Here is a 19,410-nt window from a genome sequence, read left to right as displayed (position 1 = left end):
ATTCATAATAAGTTCCTTATGATACCAAAGAAGAGATATTTTCTATAATGATCATGATGCCGATGGTGATTTCATGTTTAAAGGTTCTAAGCTTGTGGTTTCAAGGTGAATATGAATATGAGCATGATGAGCTATTTCTTGAGTCTCAATTTTATTCATTGATAATGAACCTTTTTCAAAAGGTTCCCAAGTATGTAAATTGACACTTTATGAGAATATGATCTTATTCTATGTCTTCCCTTGATGTTATTCTTCATTGATAGTCTCACTTCATAATGTTAGTTCCTTCAAGGTGAGGCATGACGATCATGATTATTCCGTAATACAATCGGAGGTTACCGACCTTACGTCACTCCGATGGAGCTATAGCTTTTGATTGGGCTCTTATGCATGCTTATGTTGTGATAATTACACCGTGCACATCCGGCCGGGCAAGACCACTACGGAGGGCGTAGGGGCGGCTTATGGATGAGTACACCGTGCCTATACGGCCGGGCACCACCACGGGAGGGCGTAGTGGGCGGCTTATGGATGGTTACACCGTGCCTATATGGCCGGGCAGCACCACTACGCTGGGCGCAGTGGGCAGCTTATGGATAATGATAATAACACTGTGTCTATGTGGCACAGGCAACACCACTAGTAGGCGGCGTGAGATGATTACGCCGGACGTGGGAGGCCCGGACACGGGCTAATGATGCTATTTGATCCAGACAGTTTATGTATGTAAGGGTGATATGTTTTGAAGGTAAAAGTGAGCATGCATGATTTCGCCTTAAGAGGTAAGAGGTTACATACCTTTTTCTTATATTTTCCATATTTCCTTATTATGTTGTTGTTCATGTTCGTGCATATTATCATATTATCATTCATGCCTTACATACTCAAGACATTACTCGTACCGACGTCCCTTCTTGTAGACGCCGCGTTCATGCCCGCAGGATCGGGTAGCCGCCGGACGATTCACGCAGTAGGACCTCCCCTCGGCCAGCGGTCGGCACGCCCTCCATTGATCCGGGAGCGCAGTCCGCTTGGTATGCCATCTTGTTATATACATGGATACGACAGGACCTTGTCTTGTCCTTTCTACAGTTTGTATTCTATAGAGGTCTGTAGACAAAGGATATATAGTCGTGATATTATGCAGCCTCGTCGGCGTGTATTTTGTATAACAGCATATATGTATAGCGGCCAAATCGGCTTGCGCTGTTATTCTCAGTGTTTTTGTTTATATGTATGTGTTGGCCGTGAGTTCCCGGTACGGTGACTTTTATGTTGATTGTTCGGGGAGACAAGATAGCACGATTCGTATTGTACATGGGCCCAGGACAGTCGATGAGAAGTAGATGCAAGCATAGGGGTGCCTGGCCAGTAATGGTCAGCTACCTGTCATGGCTCATCGGTTTGGGTCGTGATAGGGCATTTCAAGAGAAATTATCCCAAACTTAGGAAAGGTGGCCAGGGTACTCAATTTCAGGCTCCACGAGCCCCAACATCAGGTAGAGGGGGAGGATCTTATGGGGGTAACCGCGCTGTCAGCGTGTGCCACATTCTGCTAAGAGAGGTGGCAACCACCTAACGAGGGCAGTGTTTCGGTCCGGGTAGAGGTGGACATCAATGCGGTAGGGACGGAGCTCAGATAGGGCCGGTTGATTGCAATGGTTCACAGGCTACTAGCGGACGGGTTCATTGTTATGCCTTTCCTGGCAGGACAGAGGCTGAAGGCTCAGATGAAGTTAATACAGGTAACATCTCAATCTGTCACCAGATAGCTTCTGTATTGTTTGACCCGAGCTTTACATTTTCTTGTGTCTACATATTTCTCTATGGGTCTTTATATGGTCTGTGATTTACTTGATGCCCCTATACATGTATCTACTCTAGTTGGAGACTCTGTGGTTGTATATAGAGTCTTCTGATCTTGTACTGTCATACTTATAGAGTATGGAACCTGGGCCGGCATAGCAATTTTAGACATGGTAGATTTTGATGTCATCCTGGGTATGAGTTGGCTAGCTCCTTGTCACGCAATTCTAGACTGTCATGCCAAGACAGCCACCTTAGCTATGCCCGGGGTGACTAGACTTAAGTGGAAGGGTAACCTTACTCTCTCCCCAAAGAAAATCACTTCCTTTATTCGTGCAAAGAAGTTAGTGGATAGGGGGTGCTTGGCTTAGTTGGCACATATCCGTGATACTAGTATTGATGGTCTATCTTTTGAGTCAGTTCCAGTGGTACGTGAGTTTGTAGAGGCGTTTCCCGCAACTTGCCAGGCACACCACCGTACCGTGACATTGACTTAGAGCTAAGGACCCGCCTTATATCTATCCCGCCATATCGGATGGCACTAGCAGAGTTGAGGGAATTAAAGGAACAACTTCCGGATCTTCTTAATAAGGTTTTTATCTGTCCGAGTGTCTCCCCGTAGGGCGCTCCTATTCTGTTTGTGAAAAACAAAGATGGGACTATGAGGATGTGCATTGATTACCGCCAATTACATAAAGTCACCATTCGAAATAAGTACCCCATCCCTCGTATTGATGATTTGTTTGATCAGCTTCAGGGGGCTTCTGTGTTTTCAAACATCGACTTTAGATCGGTTTATCATCAGTTGAACATTCAGGCAGAGGATATTCCTAAGATAGCGTTCCATACTAGATATGGACATTATGAATTTCTAGTTATGTCCTTCGGGCTTATTAATGCCCAACCTACTTTCTGGACTTTGATGAATGGCATTTTTAAGCCATACTTGGACACTTTTGTAATAGTGTTTATTGATGGCATTCTGGTTTATTCGAAAAGTAAAGAAGATCACGGAAATGACTTGAGAGTTGTCCTTGGTTTGCTGAGAGACAAGCAGTTGTATGCCAAGTTCTCTAACTGTGAATTTTGGCTTGCGTCTGTGTCCTTCTTGGGACATGTGGTTTCAAAAAAAGGGATTATGATGGATCCGAAGAAAATTAAGGTAGTAAGAGATTGGGCTAGTCCCACCGTTGGCAGAGATCTGATTTCGTGGGTTTGGCTAGTTACTATCATCGGTTCGTAAAGGGGTTGGCTTCTATTGCTTCGCATTTGACCCGTTTGACTCAGAAAGAGGTACCTTTTCAATGGTCCGACGAGTGTGAGGAGAGCTTCCAAAAGCTCAAGACTTTATTGACTACAGCTCCTATTCTATCTTTGCCCGTGGAGGGCAAGGACTTTGTAGTTTATTGTGACGCTTCTTGTTCTGGTTTGGGTGTTGTTTTGATGCAGGAAAAGAAGGTGATTGCTTATGCTTCCAGACAGCTGAAGATCTATGAGAAGAACTATCCTACTCATGACTTGGAGTTGGCAGCTGTGGTTTTTGCGTTGAAAATTTAGAGGCACTATCTCTATGGTGCCCGTTGCGAGGTATTTACTGATCATCGCAGTCTTCAGCATGTATTTACTGAGAGGGATCTTAACTCTAGGCAGCGCAAATGGATGGAGTTGCTGAAGCATTATGATATTACTATCTTGTATCATCCGGGCAAGGTAAATGCGGCAAATGCCTTAAGAAATCGCCTAGCTCCGGCGCTTGCTTGTTTGATTACGTCGTAGCGTCCGTGGCTAGAGAGGTCTCGTGCTCTAGCTAGCTTCTGGAGACTTGATGTGTCTGGTTCGGGCCGAGTGTTGGCTTGTTCTGAGGCGAGATCATCGTTTTTGGAGAAGATTAAGGCCAGACAGTTCGAGGATGCCACTTTGAGTAAGATTCGCAATAAAGTCTTGCATGGTGAGGCCACGGAGGACGTAATTAATGATGAGGGTGTCTTGCGTATCAAGGGGCATGTTTGTGTTTCCCATGTTGATGATTTGATTAAGATAATTTTAGTAGAGGCTCACAGTTCTAGATATTCCATTCATCCTGGTGCTACCAAGGTGTATCGTGACTTGAGGCGCATTACCGGTGGGCTAGGATGAAGCGTGATATAGTTGAGTTTGTTATACAGTGTTTAAATTGCCAGCAAGTGAAGTACGAGCACCAGAGACCCCGGGGTACATTTCAGAGGGTGCCCATTTCAGAGTAGAAGTGGGAGAGGATAGAGGTGGATTTTGGGGTTGGTCCTCAGAAGACCTTGGGTAAGTTTGATTCGATTTGGGTCATTGTTGATAGGTTGACCAAGTCTGCCCATTTCATACCGGCTCAAATTACCCATACTGCACAGAAGTTGGCCCAGATTTATATCCAAGAGATTGTTCGCCTGCATGGGGATACTATTTCCATCATATCGGATAGAGACATGATGTTTACATCCCGGTTCTAGAAGACTTTACATTTAGAATTGGGTACTAGATTGGACCTTAGTACAGCTTTCCACCCTCGGACGTATGGGTTACCGAACGGACTATTCAAGTCCTAGAGAATAAACTCCGAGCTTGTGTGATTGACTTCGATGGCCATTGGAATCAGTTCTTACCATTGGCTGAGTTCGCTTATAACAATGGTAATCACTCGAGCATTAATATGGCCTCGTTTGAGGCTCTTTATAGGAGGAGATGTAGGTCCCCTATCGGGTGGTTTGATGCTTTTGAGGTAAGGCCATAGGGTACAAATCTCTTGAGAGAGTCCTTAGATAAAGTTAAGAGGATTTAGGAAAAGCTCTTGGCCGCTCAGAGTAGGCAGAAACAGTATGCGGATCGAAAGGTCCGAGATCTTGAGTTCATGTGAGGAGAACAAGTCTTATTAAAGGTCTCAGCCATGAATGGTGTGATGAGGTTTGGGAAGAAAGGCAAGCTTAGTCCCAGATTCATTGGTCCGTTTGAGGTCCTCAATCGTGTGGGGGACGTAGCCTACGAGTTGGCTTTGCTCCCAGGTCTGTTAGGCCTGCATCTAGTGTTCCATGCGTATATGTTGAAGATATATCATGGTGATGGTTCATTTATCATCCTCTGGGATTCTGTCCTGTTGAATGAAAATCTACCTTATGAGGAAGAGCCTATTGCTATTCTAGATAGAGATGTTCATAAGTTGAGGTCTAAAGAAATAGCGTCAGTGAAGGTTCAGTGGAAAAATCGTCCCGTTGAAGAAGCTACTTTGGAGACAGAGTCCGATATGTGAAAAAATTATCCCCAGCTTTTCACTAAGTCAGGTAACTTCTCCTTGTTCCCTCTTTTTGTCCGTTCGGGGAAGAACGGTTGCTTAATTGGTATCTGATGTGACGACCCGCTAGGTCGTTATGGGGGGTGACTTAGAAAACTAGACATCCGTTAGGAATTCCAAGGTCGTGGTTGAGTCCGTGTCATGCCCCAAAATCCACCCTAGATGTAACCGGCATCCGACATCATGAACTACATCGGAAGAACCTAAAAGATGCAATAACAACACTTGAGCCAGCCAGGTTCAATATTCACCTCCAACAGTTTATAAAATAATTACAATCAAATCACGATATATGATTTAAATCATTGAAAGTCTTTATTATTATAAAACTTAATCAAAAAGTAATAACTGCCCGAAGAGTTACGCAACAACTCACCAACTACCCACATGATGAATGTAAACTCTGGAGCTTCTAAGAATAAAGAATGACCGTCTAATCATCGGGACGCAACCCGGAAAAACTAATATAGATAAATGGATTGAATAAATAGAGGATGACCCACGAATGAGCATGTAGGCTCACTAAATCAATAGCAACAACAAGTTCTCCTAGCGCTTTAGTCTCCACGAACCTGTGCTTCTTCGTTACCTAACATACCATCAAAAGCAACAATGGCATGCCTGAGTACTTTGGACTCAGTGAGTGCCTCAGGGACATTATAACATATAAAAATTAGATACAATAAAAAGTAAAGAAATCAGCTCTGGAAATCATGTGAAATCATTATTAAGCAGCTACTCAACTTGGTTCAATAAGCTTGTCAAAACGAAATAAAACCCTTTTTTATCAAGTTTACAACTTTCGGTTATGTCCTTTCAATTTGCTAGATTATCATCAGTAATAATTTCATAAAGAGATAAAGGTGTCATACATGCCAATACAGGCCCAAGAATGAATCACATCGAAGGGATGACCTTTGAGGTTCCCTAAACATATTTGTGCACCACACTGGAATATTAGACTCCTGGTGGCTATCCTTCCTCCCGAATAGCTAAGCATAAACCGCACCCGGGTAGCGAACCCACGGTGGCCACTCTTCCTCTCGATTGGATAGGCATTACCATACTAGGATCCATAGTGACTACCCTTCCTCCCGAGAAGCTAGGCCAAACACAACAATAAAGTTCATAGCATAGAAGCCGAATCACAATTCATGTCAAGGTAGTCACATCATCAATTAGCATTTAAGTTCATTACAAAGATACATCATTTCATTGATAATCTTGGAAATGTTTCCACTTCCTTTCACAAGGTTCAATTGTCATAGTTCATCATAAAACACCATTGCCAACCCTTAGCCATTATTAATGATAAACTCTTATAGAGGAAAATGATTTGAATTACGTACACAAATATAGAGCATAATACAATCAAGGTTTAATGTGGGCTTATCCCCTCACGCACACCAACCACAATCAAAGCATGAAATAGGGTTTCGAAGTACGAAAAGTTTACCTTTTTATTCAATAAAGAACTTTTGAAAAGGAGACATACATCAAAAATAGGGTTTTCAAAAGGGATACATCCAAAATAGGGTTTTCAAAAGAAACATACATCCAAAATAGGGTTTTCAAAAGAGACATACCTTAATTAAGCCTTACATAATTCAACAATTCACTTTTACGATAAAGAACACCCCACACCCTAGCTTGAGTCACTTTGAGAAAGATTACCTTGCAACCCTAGGTTTTTCATTCAAGAATCATAGGTTTAATGCTAGGATTGATTAATAATATGAATAAATGATAAAATTAACTGAACCCGCTCTATATACACACGGCTGGAGGTGGGTGAAATACGCCCTGAAATACGGGCCTATTTCAAAATACGTGCCGTATTCTATGGCCGTATTTTACATTAACAGAACAGTGGACCCCATAGGGAGGCGGGTGGAATACACCCTAGGAATATGGGCAGTATTTCAAAATAAGGGCCGTATTCTTTGGCCGTATTTTACGTTAACAAGAACAGTGGAGTCCCGCTTCTCCAAGATGCTTTCACACTTAACTCGGATTTACAGAGTGTTACATTCTCCCCCCCTCAAGATCATTCATCCTCAAATGAGAATCGTAGCCTGCCAAGGATTCACTAACCACAAGTTGTTTCAAACAAACGTAAACGATTCGCGTAAGAATATCTAGAAACTTTAACTCATACCTGCAATAGGGAACAAGTGAGGATATCTTTTCTTCATGTCCTCCTCTGCTACCCAAGTTGCTTCTTCGGTATCATGGTTTTGCCATAGGACTTTAACTGAAGCTACAACTTTTGTTCTCAACCTTCTAACTTGATGATCTAGAATCTGAATAGGTTCTTCTTCATAAGATAACCTTTCATTAATTTCAATCTCTTCATGGTTCAATACATGGGAAGGATCAGGTTTGGACAACCTCAACATCGAAATGTGAAACACAGGATGCACCATGGCCATATCAGGTGGTAACTTCAACTCATAAGCCACCGTCCTAACTTTCCTAACAATCTCATAAGGGCCAATGAAACGAGGACTAAGCTTGCCCTTTTTACCAAACCGCATTACTCTCTTCATCGGCGACACTTTCAAGAATAACTTGTTACCAACAAAAAACTCAACCTCACGTCACCTCATATCCGTATAAGACTTTTATCTACTCTAAGCTGTCTTGAGTCGTTGTACAATAAGATTAACTTTCTCGATTGCCTCATGAACTGAGTCAGGACCCAACAATTCTACTTCAGTTGGTTCAAACCAACCATTTGGAGATCAACAACGCCTCCCATAAAGAGCCTCATAAAGAGCCATCTAAATACTCGCTTGATAACTGTTGTTGTACGCGAATTCCACAAGAGGTAAATGTTCATCCCAATTTCCTCCGAAATCTATAACACAGGCTCACAGCATATCTTCCAAAGTCTGAATAGTTCTCTCTGCCTGCCCGTCAGTTTGAGGATGAAAGGCAGTGCTCAATTTCACTCTAGTTCCCAAACCTTCCTGAAAGGATTTCCAAAAATGACCGAAGAATTGCGTACCTCTGTCAGATATGATGGATGTCAGAATCCCATGCAATATAACTATCTCCTTTAGATATAACTTGGCATATTCCATCGCGATATATGACGTCTTCCCAGGGAGAAAATGGGAATATATTGTAAGTCTATCCACGATCACCCAAATCGAATCAGACTTGGCCTTTGTGCGGGGTAGACCTACAACGAAATCCATATTGATCACCTCCCACTTCCAATGCGGAATCTCGATATTTTGAGCCAAGCCCCCAGGCCTTCGATGATCAGCCTTAACCTGTTGACAGTTCAAACACTTAGCCACAAAGTTAGAAATATCAACCTTCATGATCTTTCACCAATAGTGTTGTTTCAAATCCTTGTACATCTTGGTGGACCCCGGATGCACAGAGTATTTAGAACTATGTGCCTCTACCATCAATTCTTGTCGAAGTCCGTCAACATCAGGAACACATAACTGCCCTTGCAACCGTAGGACACTATCACCTGTCCCAACTGAAGTGTACTCACCCCATTCTACTCCATCCCGCAGTTTCATCAAAAGTTCATTGTCATACAGCTTGGACTTGATCCTTTCCACAATGTCGAACCGTGCTAGCGGGATTCCTACTAACTCACCCTCTTCGGTTTCATCAAGTCTGACACCAAGACTAGCAAGTCTTAGAATTTCCCTTCCCATAGGCATGTCATGTGCACGTAGATATGCCAACGTGCCCATAGACTTTCTACTCAGAGCATCAGCAACCACATTAGCCTTACCCGGATGACACAAGATGTTCAAGTCGTAGTCTTTCAATAACTTCAACTATCTCCTTTGTCTGAGATTCAACTCTCGCTGCTTGAAAATATATTGTAGACTCTTGTGATCAGTGAAAACATCATAATGCTTATCATACAAGTAGTGACGCCAAATCTTCAAAGCAAATACCACAGCAACTAACTCCAAGTTATGAGTCGGGTAATTCTTCTCATGCTTTTCAACTATCGCGACGCATAAGCAATCACCTTACCATTCTACATCAACACACAACCCATCCCAATCCTATAGGTATCACAATACACCACATAGCCACCGGACCCAGAGGGTAAAGTCAAAATAAGAGCCAAAGTCAACCATGCCTTAAGCTCCTGGAAACTCTTTTCACAAGCTTCAGACCACTAAAACTTAGCAGGCTTTTGCATCAACTTAGTCTAAGGTGAGGCTATTGATGAAAAGCCTTCCACAAACTTTCTGTAATAATTAGCCAAACCCAAGAAACTACGAATATCAGTCACACTCGTGGGTCTAGGCCAATCCTTCACTGCTGAAATTTTCTGAGGGTCAACCTTAATGCCGTCGCCAGACACCACATGGCCTAAGAAAGCCACAGAATTAAGCCATAATTCATGATTAGAGAATTTTGCATAAAGCTCATTCTCCTCAAGTGTTTTCAGGGTTATTCTCAAATGATTTCACGATCCTCATGACTCTTTGAATACACCAAAATATCGTCAATGAAAACAATGATGAAACAATCCAGATAAGGTTTAAACACATGATTCATTAAGTCCATAAATCCAGTAGGCACATTAGTCAACCCAAAGGACATGACTAGAAACTCGAAGTGCCCATAACGAGTACGGAATGCTGTTTTCGGAATATCCTGCTCCTTTATTTTTAATTGGTGATACCCAGACCTTAAGTCAATCTTCGAGAAGAACTTAGCACCCTGAAGTTGGTCAAATAGATCATCTATCCTGGGCAAAGGATATTTATTCTTAATTGTCACCTTATTAAGCCGGCGATAGTCAACACACATCCTAAAGAAACCATCTTTCTTCCTAACAAAAAGACCGGAACACCCTAAGGTGAGGAACTTAGTCGGATGAAACCTTTATCCAACAAGTCCTTTAATTGGTCTTTTAATTCCTTTAGCTCCACTGGAGCCATACGATATGGAGGAATGGAAATTTATTGGGTGTCGAGAATAACATCAATCCCAAAATCAATGACTTTATCAGGAGAAATACCAGGAAGATCTTCGGAAAACACTTTGAGATAATCACTAACTATGGGAACAGATGCGAATTCAGGTACTACGACTTTTGTATCATTAACAGCAACCAAATGGTAAATACACCCTTTAGTAATCATCTTATGAGCCTTAAGATAGGAAATAAATCTACCCTTTAGCTTAGCAATTTCATCCTCCCACACAATAACAGGCTCATCGGAAAAGGCGAAACGAACTAACTTATGACGACAATCCATATTAGCATAATAGGCGGACAACCAATCCATCCCCATAATCACATCAAAATCCACCATCTCAAGTTAATTTAAATCAGCCATAGTCTCATGACCCTTAATCACAGCAACACAATTTTTATAGACCCTAGAAGCGATAATAGGAACACCGGAAGGTGTATCGACAACAAAGGGTTCCAACAGCAGTTTAGGTTCCATACCAAAATCGAGAGCAAAATATGGGGCTACATAAGATAAATTTGAACTCGGATCGATCAACGAATACGCATCAAATGAGCAAATAGTAAGAATACATGTAACCACAGCATCAGAGGCTTCAATTGCCTCCCTACGAGTCAACCCGTAAAGTCAAGTTTTTCCTCCATTAGAAGTGTTAGCAACTTCCTTTCCTTTACCGTTGCCACAAGCATTCTGATTATTAGTAGCATTGCTAGCAGGCAAATTCTTAACAAAAGTAGAAATAGGTGAATCATTCTTCTGATTGGACATATTAGCTATCTCGCGCAGCCATTTCTAAAATTCTCTCTTAATGTGGCCTCTAATTCCACAGTGATGACAAATACGATCCTCCCACACAGCTAGTCGATTACTACTCTGAGAAAATCTGCTTTGATTATTTTAAGTTCGCTGCCCTTGTTTACCAGAAGGCACACTGGCGTTAGAATAAGCGCTTGACTAGGTTAATGTCGAGTACCCTTTCCTTTGTCCTTCACTAACATTACCACTAAAGCCACCCGCAGATCGAGCCTTCTTGTTTTGATCTCGCTCCCCCCCTCTCCTCGTTCTTCCAATTCTCTTGTTGCTCAAAGAAACTCAACTAATGATGAGAAAGTGCAAGTAGGAGACATAGAAATAGCAAAGACATGCAGACTTTATTCGTGGGACCAACCCACATACAAAACGAGTCAACTTATGCTTCTCAGTCGGAATCATGTACAAAGGCATATTTTGATAGACGGGTGAACTCCAAGTTGTATTCACAAATAGATTTTGTACCTTGCTCAAGTTTCTCGAACTTGGTAGCCATAGAAAACCTCTTTTAATCAGACAGAAACCTCTCCTTAAATGTCTCCTCAAATTCAGCCTAAGTAGAAGGTGCAACATTATTACCTCTTTCAGACTCCCACACCTCAAACCAAGCGTGAGCAACGTCTTTCAACTGATATGACGCGAACCTTACAGCTTCAAAACCCTCGGCATTCATTGCCCTCGGTGCCTTGAAAGTCTCATCCATAAAGTGTTGGGGGTCATCTGACTCTCGTGACCCAAAGAACTCTGCTGACTTTAAATCCAGAAACTGCTTAAGCCTACTTCTACCATGAGGTTCCATACCTCCACACTGATGCTGGGCTGTAACTAATGCAGTTAGCATTTGGATCGCTATCTGCATAAACCCAATCTCAGGCACACCCGCAAAGAAGAATAGCGGCCGGAGCAAAGGTGCTTGAGGTGGCACATGATTCCCAGGGTTGTTCCCATTACTAGTATTTGCTTCCACTAGATTTCGAGTTCCTGTGGCGCATCCTGAGTTACCAGTTTTGGATTGAGTTAGGGCCATTTCTGCAAGGCAGGAATTAACGAGCGAATTATAATTATCCTAAAAGGACTTCAAGCTCTACAACACTATCTAGAATCACGAAGAATAGGAAACACCTATAAATGTCCCGGGAGTTTCTTGGTCTGCAGGTGATCAGGATGTACAAGGAAAACTCCACTACACATAGCTTCACAGACACCGACAGTAAACCTAGGACATATCTAAACTTAGGCTCTGATACCAAGCTTGTCACGCTGCAAAACCCACCCAAGACGTGACTGGTATCCGCCTCATGAACTACATCGGAAGAACCTAAAAGATGCAATAACAACACTTGAATCCACCAGGTTCAATATTCACCTCCAACAATTTATAAAATAATTACAATCAAATCATGATATATGATTTAAATCATCGGAATTCTTTAATATTATAAAACTTAATCAAAACATAACAAGTGCCCAAAGAGTTACCCAACAACTCTTCAACTACCCACAGGATGAATGTAAAATCTAGAGCTTCTAAGACTAAAGAATGATCTTCAATGCATCGGACGCACCCTTTAAAAACAAATATAGATAAATGGAATGAATAAATAGAGGATGACCCCCGAATGAGCATATAGGCTCACCAAATCAACAACAACAACAAGTTCTCCTAGTGCTTTAGTCTCCACGAACCTGCTTTTCTTCGTTACGTAACATACCATAAAAAACAACAATGGTATGCCTGAGTATTTCGTACTCAGTGAGTGCCTCGGGGACATTATGACATATACAAATTAGATACAATAATAAGCAAAAAAATTAGTTCTGGAAACCATGTGAAATCATTAGTAAGCAGTTACTCAACTTGGTTCAACAAGCTTGTCAAAACGAAATAAAACCCCTTTTTATCAAGTTTACAACTTTCGGTTCTGTCCTTTCAATTTGTCAAATTGTCATCAGTAATACTTTCATAAATAGATAAAGGTGTCGCACATTCCAATACAGGCCCAAGAATGAATCGCAGCGAAGGGATGACCTTTGAGGTTCCCTAAACATAACTGCGCACCACAGCGGAATATTAGACTCCTAGTGGCTATCCTTTCTCCCAAATAGCTACGCATAAACCGCACTCGGGTAGCGAACCCGCGGTGGCCACTCTTCCTCCCGAACGGCTTGGCATTACCACAGTAGGATCCATAGTGACTACCCTTCCTCCTGAGTAGCTAAGCCAAACACAATAATAAAGTTCATAGCATAGAAGCCGAATCACAATTTATCTCAAGGTAGTCACATCATCAATTAACATATAAGTTCATCATGTCATTACAAAGATACATCATTTCATTGATAATCTTGGAAACGTTTCCACTTCCTTTAACAAGGTTCAATTGTCATAGTTCATCATAAAACACCATTACCAACCATTAGCCATTATTAATGATCATTTTTTATAGAGGAAAACGATTTGAATTACTTATACAAGTATAGAGTATAATACAATCAAGGTTTAATGTGGGCTTGTCTCCTCACGCATACCAACCACAATCAAAGCATGAAATAGTGTTTCAAAGTATGAAAAGTTCACCCTTTTATTCAACAAAGAACATTTGAAAAGGAGAGATACATCCAAAATAGGGTTTTCAAAAGAGACATACATCCAAAATAGGGTTTTCAAAAAAGACACACATCAAAAATGGGGTTTTCAAAAGAGACACACATCCAAAATAGGGTTTTGAAAAGAGACATACCTTAATTAAGCCTTACGTAATTCAACAATTCACTTTTACGATGAAGAACACCCAAAACCCTAGCTTGAGTCACTTTGAGAAAGATTACCTTGCAACCCAAAGTTTTTCATTCAAGAATCATGTTAAGAATCATGGGTTTGATGCTAGGATTTATTAATAATGTTAAAGATGTTCTTACCTTAATGTTTGAAGACTTGGAGGAAAGATTTTCGTCCTTAGGGTTTATGAGAATGTGAATAAATGATAAAATTAACTGAACCCGCTATATATACACACGGCTGGAGGCGGGTGAAATACGCCCAGAAATACGGGCCGTATTCTGTGGCCATATTTTACATTAACAAAAATAGTGGACCCCATAGGGAGGCGGGTGAAATACGCCTAAGGAATACGGGCCATATTTCAAAATACGGGCCGTATTCTTTGGCCGTATTTTACGTTAACAAGAACAGTGGAGTCCCGCTTCTCCAAGACGCTTTCACACTTAACCCGGATTTACAGAGTGTTACATTCTGTAGTGTGTTTTTATATATGCGTGCATAATTTATTTGCGTCTGTAGGGCCTCGAATTGGTACCGGGATATTTGGGTGAAAAACTGGGGGAAAAATTAAACTACTGATCAGAGTAGACCGCTGCAGCGGGTGAGGGACCGCTATAGCGGGTCTATCGTTCGGGCGCCAGGCTTCCCGCCACGGGAGCCGGGGATTTAATAAGGTCCGCCATAGTGGGAGGGTTCTTGCTATAGCGAGAGCATCGACCGGCAGTCAACGTGATACAGAATCCGTGTTTTATATTTTCTTTATTTCGAACCCATTCCCCAAACCACTCCAAAATAGTTTCCAAGAACTGCTTTGGCGAAATTCTTAGGCTAGGGCTAAAACACTCTTGAGAGATAAGTCTCAACCCTTTACTTTGTTCATTCCATCATTATGTTAGATTTCATGATTTAGTGAAGGCTCTTTAATGGTGCATGAAAGGGATAAAACCCTAGAACTTAAGAAACCCTTGTTTAATGAATGGGTTATCGATTTTATTTCTTATTAATCATCTAGGAGTAGAGATTATCACTTTCTAGGATGAGAACTTGACTATTAAAAGTGGAACTTGTTGATTGAGACTGAGGGTTTCATAAAGATGGTAACTTTAGCATAAAAACTACTTGTAAAAGGGTTGAAACGATTAGAAAACTCATGAATGGATAGAATATGATTATTAGGAGGGATATTAGTATGAATTCACGTTTAGTGGTAGTTCACCCATTTGAAAAAAGGTAGAAGTAGTTGAGTTCTCTACCCCAATTATTGTTTGATTGAGTAGATGATTCGAATACTCATGTAGTGCTATATTTCTAGATTTTGTATATTCGAAAGCTTTGCGAAAGGGGAAAGCATGGAATGATTGCGTTGTCCCTGTTTACGCTTTCCGGTAGGTTACGGTCTACTTGAGTTAGACTTTGATTAGTTGAGTGTATATGTTATGAAATTGATAGGAGAAGCATGATTAGGGCTTCAGACATAAAGTGTTGTTGGAAATTCCTTTCTTTGATATTGGTTGACTGATTATGTGATTAACAATTATGAAATGATAAAGAACGAGTTCATAAATACTCATCTTGTTGATTTTGGAGTAATCCCTTATTCATGTTATTGATGAATTGATTCTTGAGTCTTGATATGACGTGTGACATGGTGACTTGTGTTCCTTGATATTGATTTATTGATTTTTCACTTTCCTTATTAATTGTGGAATGGAAATACATTGTAATGAGAAAGATATTGTAATTATGAAAAGACACATTTGACCGGGGGTGAGGATGTGGCCTAGTTATGGGCTCGTGATTCGAGGTCAGTTTCGGAGTTAGTGGTACATAGACACCATGAGTACCTTGCAGGTCATGACTCTCTAGGGAAAATAATACCATTTAGCATGTATGTACATGGTTGAGATACTTCTATTATTTATTGCTTTGCATCGGACTCATGACTATCTAGGGAAAACAATACCATCTTGCATGTGTGTACGCAAGTGAGATACTTCTATTATTTATTGCATTGCATCAGACTCATAGCTAATGGTTCAAACATTACCATTTAGCGTGTTTGTACGAATATGTGACAAAGTTGAGATAAATAGTGATTTACGGTTGTGTTGGTGATTACATGGGTTGAGTTACTCTTATTGATTTCTAATTATGTGGACTTATCTTATTCCTGTGTTGGCTGATATTTCAGTGTTAGATGATTCCTGTTGATAGTTTTATGTGGTTATGCGCTGTTGTGCCTATCTGTCTATTTTATCGATTTTGTGATTGCATGCATGATACTAATCTTAGTCGGCTTATGATATCTACCGGTACATAGTGTTTTGTACTGATACTACCTTGTTGCATTCTTTTGAGTGTAGATTATGATCCAGAGGCATCTTTGAGACCTCATATCTAGCGTGAGGCCAGTTTTCAACAAATTTGAGGGTTAGCTCCTATCCATGCCAGGCCGCCTGAAGATCTTTCCTATTTTGGATATCTATTTCATTTCAGACATTTATGATTATTTTAGATAGTGTTCATTCGTTAGACAGTTATGTTTTAGAGTCTTTGTACGATGACTTTCGAATCTTTGGGGTTGTAATAGTTAGAATTTCGCATTTTATTTATATATGGCATGACTGGACAGTTTTATGCTTTAATTTTGGTTATCGATTTATAAATGTTTAAAATGGTTTGATAATTGGGTAAGGGAATGGTTCGCACACTATGAGACTTAGTTTGGGTGCCACTAATGGCTATTTGGGTCATGACACTCTAACCTTGGTTTCCTTTATTTTACCTTTCCTAAGCTTGAACCTATGGTAGGAAATCTAGAGAACTAAAGGAAGAAGATGAGTTTTGACCTTTACTTTGTTATTTGAATTTTAGTCTTCCAATATGAGATTAATTGACGGATTTGACTAATCTAAGCAGGGACTTTCATGAATTAGTAACCGATAGGCTTGAATCTCCCATTCTTGTTGAGAAATTAAAATATGGGAAGTTAGGGTTTATGCCTAAAATTGGGGGTTTCAATTTGAATGATGAAACTGATCAATACTTGAGATAGATTAGTAATTTGAGAGCAATTGAACTTCTAGAACATTGGGTTACCAATTCCATCTTTGAAATACACGGTTTACCCTTGTGGGTTACCAATTCCATCTTTGAGATGTTGCGTGCTTGTTAATCTCTTACCTAGAGACTTGATGGATTCAAGGACTAGAGGTTTCTGCCTAGGTTATGATTGTAGACTACTGAGATCTAGTGTGGTTCACATTATTGCAAGTCTTACGTGGATGTGCTTAGTAACTGTATATTTGACTGCTTATATGCCTATCTTTCAGTTTCTTTCTTTTATATATGTTAGCTAATTGTTGTCGGCCTATGATACCTACCAGTACGTGTTGTTGTACGATGCTACCTTGTTGCATTTTTTTCGAGTGCAAAGTTTACTACGAATTCAGCTGTGCCCTCGGGGGTGAGTTCCCCGAGCGGTCGGTTGGAGTTTCCAAGGTGAGCCATGTCCCAATCCGCTGTCCAGGGACTCTTCTATCCTACTGTCTTTATTTCATATCCTGAGATAGACCTATATATTTGAGACTTGTATTTGTAGCTCTTGTACTATTCGGACAGTTCGTTTAGGTAGTTTTTGTATTCCGCATTACTATCTATCTATGATTTTAGCCTTTTGTTGCTCTTATTTATTATTTATATTGTTGGATGAATCTTTAAGGGACGGGTTCGCCTACCAGGTAGGAAAAGGGTAGGTGCCCGCACGATCAGTGATTTGGGTCGTGACAAGTTGGTATCAGAGCCCTAGGTTACCCGATCTATAAGTACAAGAGCACGTCTAGTAAAATCTTGTGGATCGGTACGATGAGCTCTGTACTTATCTGCGAGAGGCTATAGGACATTTAGGAAACTTCCAATTTTTCATTTCCTCATGCTACTTCATTCGAATTGGTATCTAGTCGATTCCAATTGGTATATGAATTTCTTTATCTTAATCACTGACGTGCCGTGAAATTATGGCACATTCGATACTTTTTTACGAGAAGTTTTACTTGTTTTTGAGTAAGTATGTGTCGTTTTGATGTGTTTTTGTTGTGTTTCAGGTAAATCATGGAGCTAAGGATGAAAAGAACAAAAAATATTGAAGTTGCACAAAAGTAGACTTTCACAGTCCGTACAAAGTTATAAAGATCATGTCTTTGGCCGTATTGAAGAAGAAGAATCAAACAGAGTGTTGAACTTGATCATGTGGAGATACGAGTGACTTATACGGACCGTATAATTTTATACGAGCCGTATAGTTGGTCACGTTAAAGGATCTTAAGCAAGACATAAAGATGCATCTGAAGAGGGAGTATTACGATCGAGTTATATGAGCCTTGTAAGTTTATACGGACCGTGTAAACCGGCTTGTGTTTTTCTCTGAAGAATTGAAGATTGGTGGCCGTACAACTTTATATGGTCCGTGTAATGTTATACGGACTGTATAAGTTGCCGTCGGGGACTTGAGTGCAAATTTTATAATTTTAGGTTTTAGAAACCTATAAATAGTCCAATGTAGGGTTTTATTTAGGATCAACTGCTATACTCTGACTCTTGACTTAGAGCATTGAATATTCCTTTATTTTGGAGCTTTCAAGCATCAATTCAAGTATTATTAATTTCTCTTATCATCAAAAGTAAGCAATTATGAATTCTTCAATCTTTGATTCTTTGTTCTTTGTCATGAGTAACTAAACACCCTTACTAAGGTTGTGAACCCAAAGATGGGTATTTTGTGATTGGGAATTGTGATTGATATATGCATAATGAATTGTTAGGGTTTACTCGTTCTTCATTATTCATTAATAATTAGTGGTTGTAAACATTAGCTAACGCCATAAACCATGATTTGGGAAAATAATTAGGGTTTGATAAGAACTAGTAACAAGAACTCAAGGCGTTAACCCTTGTTTAATAAATTCACTTAGGAGTAAAAGGAATTTACTTGGCATAATTAACCGTTCTTCATATCAACTTTCTTATATTTGGGAAAAATCTTAGAAAGAAATAATCTTTATTTATTGGAAAATAGTAGAGATTCACATAGAAGTTAAGTGCGTTCATATAACGATCCATTAGAAGCATATCAAGATCAATACCCATGATCATACACTTTATTTGACGGGGACACAATCTTGGTTTCTTTTACCATATATTACAATCTAAAGCAATTAGTTAGCAATTAATCATCAACAACCAACTTTCTACAAACTCGACGGAATAAGACATTAGACCTAAATAAAGTATTCTATGATTTTAGTAACCTTTTCACACCATATTCCCTGTGGGATTCGACCCCAACCTTGTGGGGTTACTATATTTGACATCGTCTGCTTTACGCTAATAAAAGGTGTATTTTGAGCATATCAAATTTTGGCATCGTTGCTGGGGAATACGATTTTGAAATTACTAAATAGTGTTTGCTTTAATTGAAGTTGTTTTCTTATTTCATCACACCTTGTTTGCTATTCCTTGTGAACCAGTTGATCATGGTTATGCCAAATCAACATGCAGCACCTGGTAACCAGGGTGGTCAACTTCATGACCCCCCGATTGATGCAGAGGAGGAGAATGTTTTTGGGTCGATTGATGATGGGACTTCTCTACTATTGTTTCCTGGGTTGGAGACAAGGCAAAAATTTACTCGTCTATCTACCGTTGTTGAAGCAGGGAAAAACAAA

At 40.3% G+C, this 19,410-nt stretch overlaps 2 protein-coding genes across 2 annotated transcripts; both read right to left on the bottom strand.

Annotated features, from left to right (window-relative positions):
* Positions 1-7,147: 7,147 nt before the first annotated feature.
* On the bottom strand, positions 7,148-7,659 carry LOC132042407 (uncharacterized). Its single transcript, XM_059432953.1, has 2 exons — positions 7,281-7,659; positions 7,148-7,197 (listed from the first exon to the last, which is right to left on the bottom strand). Exons 1-2 carry the CDS (start codon positions 7,657-7,659, stop codon positions 7,148-7,150), a joined length of 429 nt encoding a protein of 142 aa, XP_059288936.1.
* A 246-nt stretch (positions 7,660-7,905) lies between these two features.
* LOC132042406 (uncharacterized) lies at positions 7,906-8,844 on the bottom strand. Its single transcript, XM_059432952.1, has 3 exons — positions 8,515-8,844; positions 8,133-8,403; positions 7,906-7,982 (listed from the first exon to the last, which is right to left on the bottom strand). The coding sequence occupies exons 1-3, from the start codon at positions 8,842-8,844 to the stop codon at positions 7,906-7,908; spliced, it is 678 nt and encodes a 225-aa protein (XP_059288935.1).
* Positions 8,845-19,410: the final 10,566 nt, after the last annotated feature.

This window comes from Lycium ferocissimum, unplaced genomic scaffold (assembly GCF_029784015.1).
Source record: "Lycium ferocissimum isolate CSIRO_LF1 unplaced genomic scaffold, AGI_CSIRO_Lferr_CH_V1 ctg15085, whole genome shotgun sequence".
Classification (NCBI taxonomy): Eukaryota; Viridiplantae; Streptophyta; class Magnoliopsida; order Solanales; family Solanaceae; genus Lycium; species Lycium ferocissimum.
This window is presented reverse-complemented; position numbering and strand designations above follow the sequence as displayed.

What these genes read in the sequence shown, in the direction of transcription:
- LOC132042407 (XM_059432953.1), bottom strand. Translation starts at nt 7,659, where the DNA reads ATGCGGTTTGGTAAAAAGGGCAAGCTTAGTCCTCGTTTCATTGGCCCT. An exon ending in TCACTTGTTCCCTATTGCAG is followed by an intron (nt 7,198 to 7,280) that starts GTATGAGTTAAA and finishes AATCCTTGGCAG; the next exon opens with GCTACGATTCTCATTTGAGG.
- LOC132042406 (XM_059432952.1), bottom strand. Translation starts at nt 8,844, where the DNA reads ATGGGCACGTTGGCATATCTACGTGCACATGACATGCCTATGGGAAGG. An exon ending in CACATAGTTCTAAATACTCT is followed by an intron (nt 8,404 to 8,514) that starts GTGCATCCGGGG and finishes AACTGTCAACAG; the next exon opens with GTTAAGGCTGATCATCGAAG. An exon ending in ATCCATCATATCTGACAGAG is followed by an intron (nt 7,983 to 8,132) that starts GTACGCAATTCT and finishes CCTGTGTTATAG; the next exon opens with ATTTCGGAGGAAATTGGGAT.